Source organism: Hipposideros armiger, unplaced genomic scaffold (genome assembly GCF_001890085.2).
Source record: "Hipposideros armiger isolate ML-2016 unplaced genomic scaffold, ASM189008v1 scaffold_662, whole genome shotgun sequence".
In the NCBI taxonomy this organism is placed as follows: domain Eukaryota; kingdom Metazoa; phylum Chordata; class Mammalia; order Chiroptera; family Hipposideridae; genus Hipposideros; species Hipposideros armiger.
The window spans coordinates 944,277-955,998 of record NW_017732012.1 but is presented as its reverse complement, the minus strand read 5'-3'; the positions used below and the strand labels follow the sequence as shown (position 1 = coordinate 955,998).

The 11,722-nt window shown below is 39.4% G+C and overlaps 1 protein-coding gene across 1 annotated transcript in view; it reads right to left on the bottom strand.

Annotated features, from left to right (window-relative positions):
* Positions 1 to 11,185: 11,185 nt before the first annotated feature.
* The window catches only part of LOC109372736 (60S ribosomal protein L27a-like), a 1,195-nt gene continuing 658 nt past the window's right edge, over positions 11,186 to 11,722 (bottom strand). The window contains exon 2 of the mRNA XM_019626161.1: positions 11,186 to 11,206. Within this exon, the coding sequence (XP_019481706.1) occupies positions 11,186 to 11,206 (21 nt within the window). The remainder of the gene's footprint in view (positions 11,207 to 11,722) is intronic.

Genomic DNA, 11,722 nt, shown 5'->3' with positions numbered 1-11,722 from the left:
GTAAACAAATAACTGTATTGGAACACCCTCCCTACTCACCTGATCTGGCCCCCAATGTCATCTTTCTTTACCAGAAGATAAAGGAAATATTGAAAGGAAGACATTTTGATGACATTCAGGGCATCAAGGTAATACGATGACAGTTCTGATGGCCCTTCCAGAAAAAGAGTTCCAAAATTGCTTTGAAGGGTGAACTAGGCTGGCGTCGGTGCATAGCTTCCCAAGGGGAGTACTTGGAAGGTGACTGTAGTGATATTCAGCAATAAGGTATGTAGTACTTTTTCTAGGATGAGTTCAGGAACTTCATTGTCAGACCTTGTACATTGTGAAATGATTATCACAGTCAGACTAATTATCATATCCATCACCTCCAATAGTTGCTATTTTTGTTGGTGCGTTGTGGTGAGAACAGTTGAAATCTACTCTTTTAGCAAATTTCAAGAATATAATACATTATTATTAGCTATAGACACCATGCTGTACATTAGGTCTCCAGAACTCATTCATGTCATAACTCAAAGTTTATACCCTTTGATCATTATTTCCCCTTTTCCCCAACCCTTAGCCTCTGGTAACAACCTTTCTATGTTTTTGTTTTAAGGTGGTTTTTTTAGATATCACATAGTAAGACAAAGCAAAATTTGTTCTTGTGTTTCGCTTATTTCACTTAGATAATGTCATCCAGGTTTATCTATGTTGTTGCAAATGGCAGGATTTCCATTTTTTAAGGCTAAATAATTTTCTTTCTCTCTCTCTCTATAAATATACATATATATGACATTTTCTTTAACCATTCATCTGCCGACAGACACTAACGTTTCCATATCATGCTTACTATGAATAAGGCTGCAAAGAACATGGCAGTGCAGATATCTCTTTAAAACAGTGATTTTGTTTCCTTTGGATATATACCCACAAATGAGATTGCTGGATCATATGGTAGTTCTATTTTTAATATTTTGAGGGATGTCCATACTGTTTTCTATAGTGACTATAGCAATTTACATTGACATTCTTTTTATTGACTGTTTCCTTCACTGTGCAGAAACAATTTATTGTAGTTCCACATTTTTATTTTCACTTTTGTTGCCTGTGCTTTTGGTGTACATTCCAAAAACTCATTGCCAAAACCAATGTCAAGCTTTTCCCCTATATTTTCTACTGGGACTTTTTTTTTTTTAAGATTTTTATTGGGGAATTGGGGGATGGGAACAGCGCTGGGGAATTGGAGGAAGGGGAACAGGCAAGTTGCTGTCCTTTTGTTCTTAAGTCTAGTTGTGGAGGACGTTGCTTCACTGGCCCAAGTTGGCACCATCATTGTGCTCTTCCCATGCAAGGCAGATCAGCCGCTGGCTTCTGGGAGGCCGCTCATGCTGGCTACTGGCTACACATGGTAGCCCATGGCAACCCACTGCCACAGGGGCTGCAGCCTATGCTGTCGCCGGTGACTCATGGCAGCCCAGCTCCAGGTTGAGCTGTTGTTCAGTATCTTAGCTGTAGAGGGCAGAGTCACTGGCCCTCATATGTGGGATCCAAACCGGGGCCCTCTGGCGTCCCAGCTCTTAACCCACGCGCCACTCGGCCGGCCCTCTACCAGGACTTTTATGCTGGACTTTTATGCTTTTAGGTCTTACTTTTAAGTCTTTAATCTATTTTGAGCTATTTTTGTGTATGGCTCATGAAAAGGGTACAATTTCATTCTTTTGCATGTGGATATACAGTTTTCCCAAATATCATTTATTTAAGAGATTATCCTTTCCTTATCGTACATTCTTGATGTCTCTGTCAGAAATTCACTGACTGTACACATGTGGGAAGTAGGATGGTGTCAGCTAAATGAAACTGTTCTTCTTACCCTTATGTGGTTAGTCTCAACACAGTTCCACTGTGTTGCTGATGCTTCTTACATGGGCTCTTGAGAGATCTCCCAGGGCTACTTTCATTTGTGGGTAGTTGTCTAATCATTGTTCTTTGTTGGGGAACAGAGGCTTCAGTCTCCTACTCTGCCAACATGGTGATGTCACTCCTCTGAATCCATACTGATTTAAATAAATGATTAAATAAATAAATAAGTGGGGAGAAGTTATAAATCTTCCTTATAGAGATTCCAAATGATATATTCAGATACTCACCACTCATGATGTGCAAAGTACGTAATTGTCCTCCCCTTGAGTGCCGGCAAGACTTAGTGACTCACTTTCAAAGAATAATGTATGGATAGGGAAAACAGTAACTTTACAGCTGAGGAGCCCGGCAAACACAACCTCAAACACATAAGCAAGGTTAACCACGTGAAACCACCTGTGATAAGTCTTGCTGATATCATGTACCTTCAATATCATGCCATGAGAAAGGCAACTGACCACTATGGTGTATTTTGCCAAACCCCATAACCTCAGTCTAAACATGAAAAAAAAAATCAGATAACTTCAAATTGAGAAGTATTCTACTAATTAATATCTGACCAGTATCCTTCAAATATATCAAGGTCATGAAAAATAAGGAAATACTGAGAAAATTAAAGACCAGAGAAGACTAATATGAAAACTAAAATGCAAGGTGGTATCCTGGATTAGATCCTGAAACAGAAAAAAGACATTAATGGAAAACTGGTGAAATCAAAGAAAACCTGGAGTTAATGAATAATAATGTAGCAGTGTTGATTTCTTAGTTTTGACTAACGTATCATGACTATTTAAGATGGTAATACAGGGGAAATGCGGCAAAGAGCGTGAAGGAATGCTCTGACCTATCTGTAAAACTTTCCTGTAAATCTAAAATTATTCCCAAATAAAAATTTTATTTAAAAAAGAGAGATAACATAATGCAGACTCCCTAAAATGTAACATATTTAATGTCCAACATAAAATAAAAAAATTATTACAATGCTAAGAAATAAGAATATGTGGACCACACTCCAGAGGAAAATCAGTAACTAGAAAAGAAACTTAAGATGACATAGACGTTAGAATTAGCAAACAAGGACTTTAATAGCTATATAAATATGTCTGAATATAGAGGAACATATGATCACAATGAAAAAAAATGAAGAATCTTAGCAGAAAAACAAAAACTATAAAAAAACTGAATATTCTAAAACAGGAATAAACAATATTCATAATTTTTAAAAAACAACTGAATGGGGGCCGGCCGAGTGGCGCGATGGTTGAGAGCTGGCTTGGGATGCCAGAGGGCCCCGGTTCGGATCCCACATATGAGGGCCAGTGACACTGCCCTCTACAGCTAAGATGCTAAACAACAGCTCAACCTGGAGCTGGGCTGCTGTGAGTCGCCGGCGACGGCGTAGGCTGCAGCCCCTGTGGCAGTGGGTTGCCATGGGCTACTGTGTGTAGCCAGCAGCCAGCGTGAGCGGCCAGCAGCCGCAGTGAGCGGCTGTCCAGAAGCTGGTGACTGATGTGCCTCACCTGGGAAGAGCACAATGATGGTGCCAACTTGGGCCAGTGAAGCAACGTACTCCACAACTAGACTGAAGAACAAAACGACAGCAACTTGCCTGTTCCCCTTCCCCCAATTCCCCAGCACTGTTCCCATCCCCCAATTCCCCAATAAAAATCTGAAAAAAAAAAAAAAAAAATCTGAATGGGATTAACAGCAAATTGGAGCAGAAAGAAGAAAAGGTAGGTGAATGTGAGGATTGATTGCTAGAAATTATCCAATATAAAGAACAGGAAAAAAGAATTGAACAGCACCTCAGTGACCTATAGGACAATATCAAGCAGTATAACGTGTTACTGAAGTACCAGAAATACAGGAGAAATATAATGAAGCAGAAAAATAATTTGAAGAATTAATGGTCAAATATTTCCCAAATTTTGTGTGAAATTTACAGATACAAAAATAAACAAATGGGACTACATCCAACTAAAAAGCTTTTGCATAGCAAAAGAAACCATCAACAAAATAAACAGGCAACCTACCTAATGGGAGGAGATATTTGTAAATGATATATTTGATAAGGGGCTAATCTCCAGAACATATTAAAAAGCCATACAACTCAACACACACACACACACACACACACACACACACACAATTCAGTTTTTTAAAAAGGGCTGAGACTCCCTCAGCGCTGCCTGTGGAGGTGGCATCAATATCCTACTCAGTTTCATAGCTGCCCTCAAACCACTCGTGAAGCCTAAGATCAACAAAAAGAGGACCAAGAAGTTCTTCCAGCCCCCATCAGACTGACATATCAAAATTAAGCGTAACTGGCGGAAAACCCCGAGGCATTGACAACATGTGCGCAGAAGATTCAAGTGCCAGATCGTGAATGCAAATCAAAACCACAGTGAGATATCAACTCACACCTGTCAGAATGGCTATTATTAAAAAGACAAGAAATAACAAGTGCTGGTGAGAATGTGGAGAAAAGGAAACCCTTGAGCACTCTTGGTGGGACTGTAAATTGCTGCAACCACTATGGTAAAGAATATAGAGACCCCTCAAAAAATTAGAAATAGAACTACAATATGACCCAGCAATTCCACTTCTGGATATTAATCAGAAGAAAACTAAACACTAATTTGAAAAGATATATGCACCCCTATGTTCAATGCAGCATTATTTACAATAATCAAGATCTGTAAATAGCCTAGGTGTCCACTGATAGATGAATGGATAAAGAATATATATATATATATATATATATATATATATATATATTCTTGCCATTTGCAACAATATGGATGGACCTAGAGGATTTTATGCCAAATGGAAGTCAAAAACAAATGCCATGTGATTTTACTTATATGAATCTCAAAAAAAGTGGGTAAACATATTTTGTATGCCACTATATATTATTTCCTCTGGCTGCTTTTAAGATGTACTCTTTATCACTTCTTTTCAGGAGCTTGATCCTTTTCAGGATCTTGGTGTGCTTTTCTTCATGTTTCTCCTGGTTAATAGTCATTGAGCATCTTTGATCTGTGATTTATATTTTAATCAAATTTTGAAAAATTTTGGCCAATACATTTCCTGTCCTCTTTCTGAAACTTTAATTATAAATATGTTAGATTGCTTGATACTGTACCATAGGTAACTGGTACTCTGGGGTTTTGAGGGGGAAGAAAAGAGTCTTTATTCTCCATGTGTTTATTTTGGATATTTTCTAATATGTCTTCAAGTTAACTAATATAGTGTAGTTTCTCATCTATTATTGATTCCATCCAGTGTATTTTCACTGTATCATTTCAGATATTGTATTTCTCATATGTAGAAGCATGATTTCAGTTATATTTCAAAAACATGCATTTCTCTCTTCATCATGTTCAATTTTCCTCTATCTTCTGAATATATGAAGTATATTTATAATAGCTGTTTTAAGATCCTTTCTGTGAATTTTCTCATTTTTGTCATTTCTGTGTCATTTGTAAAATAAATTTTTCACAATAATTTCATTTATAAAAGCATTGAAAAATATAAGTACTTATGAATAAATGCAACAAATGACATGTAAGACCTCTACACTGAAAACTATAAAACATACTGAAATAAATTAAATAAGATCTAAATAGTTATATTCGATCCATGAACTACAGAAATCAACATTGTTAAAATTTTAATTTTTCCCAAATTTATCTTTAGAGTCACATTAATCCCAGTTATAACTGCAGCAAGATTTTTTTATAGAAATTGACAGGCTGATTCTAAAATACATATGGAAATGCAAAGGACCTAGAATAGTCAAAACAATCTTGAGGGAAAAAAAGAAAGACTTAGTTCAAGACATTGTAAAACTAGAGGAATCAGGCTGACTGAGTGGTTCAGTTGGTTAAGAGCATGAGTTCTGAGCAACAGGGTCGCCAGTTCGATTCCCACATGGGCCAGTGAGCTGTGCTCAAGCTGAGCTGCTGCTGAGCTGCCAACAGGTGGCAGGATAGCTCAGCTGGTGAAAACAAGTTCTCCTAACAACAAGGTTGCCAGTTAGACTCCCACGTGGGATGGTGGGCTACGCCCACCCACAACTAAGATTGAACACGGCACCTTGAGCTGAGCTGCCTTAAGCTGCCAAGAGGCAGCCAGATGCCTCAGTGGCTAGAGTGTGCGCTCTTAGCAACAAGGTTTCCGGTTCGACTCCCTGCACCCAATCGCAACTAAGATTGAACAAAGCACCTTGAGCTGAGTGGCCCCGAGCTGCTGACCGGTGGCCAGATGGCTACTGGACTTGGAGCTGAGCTAGCTGTAACCTCCACAACTAAGATTGAAGGACAACAACTTGGCTGTTCCCCTTCCCCAATTCCCCAATAAAATCTTAAAAAAAACAAAACCAAAAAAAAACTAGAGGGATCAAGACAGTGTGTTGTTGGCATAATAATTAACAGAGAGACCAGTGAACAGAATTAAGTCTAGAAACATTGGGTTGCTGGAAAAGTCATGATGTATTTTTCTATGTTTTTCATTGCAAAAATGCATCATGACTTTTCTGACAACCCAACAGAACCACATTTATACAGTCGATTAATTGTCAACAAAGCTCCAAACAATTTAAAGGAGAAATAAAAGTCAACAAATGTTACTGAGAGAACTACATATCTATGGGGGGGATACCTCAATACCTACCCTACCTCAATCATATACAAAAATCAATTCAAAATTGACTACAGATGTAAACACAAAAGCTGAAACTATAAAGCTTCTTAGAAGAAAACAGAGATACAACTTAAATGCCCATCAGATAAACAAGTTGTGAAATATTCATACAACGTAACACTATTCAGCCAAAAAGAAACCGGCTACTGATATATGCAACAGAATCTCACAGACACTACATTGAGTGAAAGAAACCAAGCATAGTATATGATTCAATTTTATATAAAATTCCAGGATAGGCAAAACTAATCTATGGTAAAATTTTTCAGAGCAATAGTTGCCTCTAGGACTAGGAGAAACAACTGGAAAGGGGCATGAGGAGGTTTTCTTGAGTGATGAAAATCTACTAAATCTTAATTGTAGAGTAGTAACAGTTATTATGCATTTGTCAAGATTCATTGAATTGAATACTTAAGAGTTGCGCATTTCATGATTTATAAATTTTACCTCAATAAAAAAATGAAACTTTAAATATTAAAGTCATTAATAGGCTTGCATTACATAATGATAATGGTTTATCAGTTACAAAACTACGTCCTGTGGTTTCTTATGTGTGAGCAAATGTATAAATATTATGAGTATAACGAGAGCTTGGTTTCTCACTCTTAGATATGTAGGTTTCCTAACCCTGCAGATAGGGTCTAAAGCAATGACACAGAAGTAGCAATAAACATGCCTTGTAATCAGATCTTGGTTTCTCATTACCATTCTCCACTAGAAGGAACCAGGCAAACTGGAAAAATGACTGATTCTAGGATAAGAAAAGTACAGGATAAACATGAAACATCTATGTTCCCAAAAGTAAAGAATTAATCCAAAAAATAATGGGAACATGTCTAAAAGGACAAAGGAGCCACCACTGGCAGTTCAACAGTAACCCACACTCTCCAGCAATTTTTCTGTTACTTCATCAGTGGGCTGCATGTTCCTGTGGCAGGAACCACACCCTTTCTTCAGAGGTTTGAATCTCTACCTTGTGGTTGGGAAAGTAAATTTTTAAGTTCCTTTCTTGTTAAACTTCTTCAGCCCTAGAGGTAGTAGCTGCGTTTTGTGGTTTCTACTTCTATATAACTTCTGTATGACTTAGAGTCCTCTTTTACCCCTTTTAGTAATTGATTATTTTTTACTAGAACACAATTCTTTTTTTTTTTTTTTAGCTAAGCCATCCTGCCACCTGTTGGCAGCTCAGTGGCAGCTCAGCGCGGGCCGGGCATCGAACCGCTGTTGCTTAGAGCTCAAACTTTTGAACGAGCTCTTAACCAACTGAGCCACTTGGCCACCCAGAAGACAATTCTTTATATTAAATTTTTCCTTAAAAATCACTGGTGTGGTATCTATTTTATGGTTGGATTCTGACTGATACATCACTTTTCTCTTGGTCCTATCAAAAAATGCATACCTAAATATAATCATGATGAAACATCAGACAAACCCCAAATAAGAGACATTTTACAAAATAAGTGACCTGCAATTTCCAAAATTTAAGGTCAAATAAGAAAAAGAAAAATGACAACTAATTGCAATGTGTCACTCTGGCTTGGCTTCTGTGGTTGGGGAAATGGGAAGTAATTATAAAAAATATTTACTGGGAGAGTAAATTCAAGGTGGCAGAGTAGATAAATACTGTGCCTACTTCCTTCCATAAGCATATTAAAATTACAACTAAATTATAGAACAATCAACCTGGAAAGCCATCTGAAGTCTGGCTGAACAGAAGTTTTATAACTAAGGATATAAAGAAGAAGCCATTGAGATGGTAGAGGGGTAGAGATGAGAAACAGGCTGGCTATAAACCTCCATGTGGCAGTTGAGACCCAGGAGGGATATCTCAGCCACAAAGATACCCCTGGAGGAGCGAGAGACCCCAGCCCTACACCAGCCTCCCCAGCCCAGAGTACTGGTGCCGAGAAGACGAGCCCCCACAATATATGGCTGTGAAAACAGTGGGGATTCCGACCATCCAGGTGAAACTGAAGGCTGTTTCTCTTAAACAGACCACACACAGACTCTCTCACTCATAGGCATTCACCTTGGCTCCGGCAAAGGGACAGTGATTCAGGGGGCGTTGGAGGCATACTGGGACAGACTGATGTATGTGGCTTCAAAGCAAGGGCTGGAGGACAGTCGCCATTTTCTTTCCTCCCATGCAGCCAGCAGCCAGGCGTTATCTTTCCCCTGTTGAGCCCTCTCCCACAGGCCAAATCTAAATCTGATTGGCCTGCTCCATCCTGCTGAATCACTGAGACCCCGCCCCACCCAATTCACCTAATACCAGAGGCACTTTCTCAGAGAGCAGCCAATCCCACCTGTATTGCAATCTTTCTCGAAAAACTATCAGTCAACAGGGCCCAGGTGGGCAGCAGCTGGTCTCGATGTGCTCTGAGACTTTTGCTAAGTAGCCCCAGGCTCAGCACTGGCATCAAACCAGAGTCTACATTAACCTGTTGACAACAACTCTTCCCACTCTAGTGACTCCCTAAAACCCTGCCTCACCCAAGTTGTGTACCGCACAAGGCTTTATCAGGGATTAAAACTTAAGGGAGCCAGCAGGTGGCAGCAGGCCTTGGAGTGTCCTGCCTTTTGCGGAGCTACCCCAGGCCCGATACTGGTGGCAGCCATCATCAGCTCACAGCATGGCCTTTCCCACACACCTCCAAGGTTAGCACAGGCAGCAAACAACTGCAGATCACTTCTTTCTTTACCCTAAGACAAAGGAAATATTGAAAGGAAGACATTTTGATGACATTCCGGACATCAAGGGTAATACAACGACAGCTCTGATGGCTATTCCAGAAAAAAGAGTTCCAAAATTGCTTTGAAGGGTGGGCTAGGTGCTGGCATCGGTGTGTAGCTTCCCAAGGGGGGTACTTCGAAGGTGACCATAGTGATATTCAGCAATGAGGTAAGTAGCACTTTTTCTAGGATGGGTTTGGGAACTTAATCATCAGACCTCGTATGTTAAATGTGATCACTTTATTTTATTTTAACATAATCATTTTAAAAGGAAGGTACCAATAAAAGTTCAAAATTGAAATCTGCTTCAAGATGTCAAATTGAATACATGTATAACAAAACTGAAAAAACTACTGTAGGAGAGGATCAAATTTTCCTTCAATCCTTCTAGGTTCTTTGGCCGGTTTGGTAATTAAATTGACATAAGACAGATTAACAGGAGAAAAACAATATTTTTTATCGTTCAATATAATATTCCATTTTATTCAAATGTTTAAAAATATTATTTGCATATGTCTTTGTAGATTTACATCCCTTTCAATATTACTACCAAGACTGTTAATGGCATCCTAAAGCAGGAACCCAGAAATAAGTCTTATTCATTTCTTTTTTTTATTTTATTTTATTAAATTTACCGGGGTGACTTGGTTAATAAAATTATATAGGAGAAAAAGACAAACTTAATTTTGTACATGGGGGAGGCCCCCACAAAAATATGAGACCCAAAGGCACAGGCAACTGAGGCTTATATGCCATCCTGAACCAAGGAACAGGGATAGGGTCCTGAAGCTTCAAAGGGAAGGAGGCCAATTCACAGGAAAATAAAGGTAGATGTTTGGTCACCAGACCTTTGCTTTGCAATGTAGGTAAATCTTCCAGATAAAAAAGTTATCTCTGGTAATACAGCTCTTTCTGGGCCAGGCCCCTGATCTAAATTCTTTTAGGCAGTTAAGAATTTAGAGAAGTATAAGTTTTTCTTGAGTCTGCTGGGTCTTGATTGCCTTCAGCTCAAAATAATCTGCATGTCAAAGCAGAATATCTTGGGTGGCCTATTCTGCTACCCTTCACTACCAAACAAATTTCAAAAGATCCCTGAGCAGATCAGAATTTGTGAGCAGACAGGATGTATTTGACGTGAGACAAGAGCAAAACCTATAACAAAACTCATGCAAAAGAAAACTATTGAGAGGTTAAAATAGCCATTCCCAACAAAGCTTCCATCTCAGAGTCAACCAAAAACATGTCTGGGACAATTATCAAAGCAATGAAGTAAAGGAAGAACTCAGAATACATAGATCTTTCAAGTACTTTCCCCTCTTCTGCTTATACTAAACAGGAGGCATCCTCAGCATTTGACTTTAGGACAAAATTCCTAGAACTGCTTTCTAAACAAAGTGAACAATTTATAGTATGTGGGGGAAGAGGGTGTGAATGTAGGTATAGAGTGGGGGGTATCCTTGTTAGTGATGATGCTAGAGAGAGGCAAAGCAGATAGCCAAAAAAGAACTGCTAATTTCAACTTTTGCCACTGGCAAGAACCATGAGATCAGTTCTAACACAGATAGCTTCCAGAATGGGCACTGATGCCTGAGAAGCAGGGAGGTGACCCAGGTTATTTGCAACAGGATGGAAAGAGAAGCTCCCACTCCCACAGAAGACAGGTTATTCAACCTATCCAATTGCATTTCTGGACCTTTCCCCATTTCCGATATGCACATTTCCCTCCCTCCAGCCCAATGGTATTCTAGGCAATGACCAAGATGCAAGATTTCTGAAATCAAAACTAATTCAATTCAACAAATAAACATCAATTCTAGGATGAAAGCTCATTGCAAAAGGGTTGTCATTTTTCTCTGCTGTATCCCTATAAGAGGGTAATTGCACAGTAAATATTTGTTAAATTGATAAAAGCAAGACAATGGAAATAACTTAAATGCCCAACACTGATGGAATTGCTTAAGTAGTGATCCATACAGCTAAATATTATGCAACCATTAAAATGTTTATTTAGGGGCCAGCCGAGTGGCACACTAGCTAACAGCTGGCTTGGGACACCAGCTCTGAGCAGCAGGGCCCCAGTTCGGATCTTACATTAGGGCCAGTGACGCTGCGCCCTCTACAGCTAAGATGGTGAACAAGAGCTCGACCTGGAGCTGGGCTGCCTTGAGTCACCAGCGACGGCGTAGGCTGCAGTGGGGCTGGAGGGCAGCAGGTATGAGCTTTCCTGAGCTGCCAAGATCCGCCTTGAGTGGCCGACCAGTGTCCAGCGACCAATCTGCCTCACCCGGGAAGAGCGCAATATAATACCAACATAGGCCAGTGAAGCGACGTCCTCCACAACTAGACTGAACAAAAGGACAGCAACTTGTCTGTTCCCCTT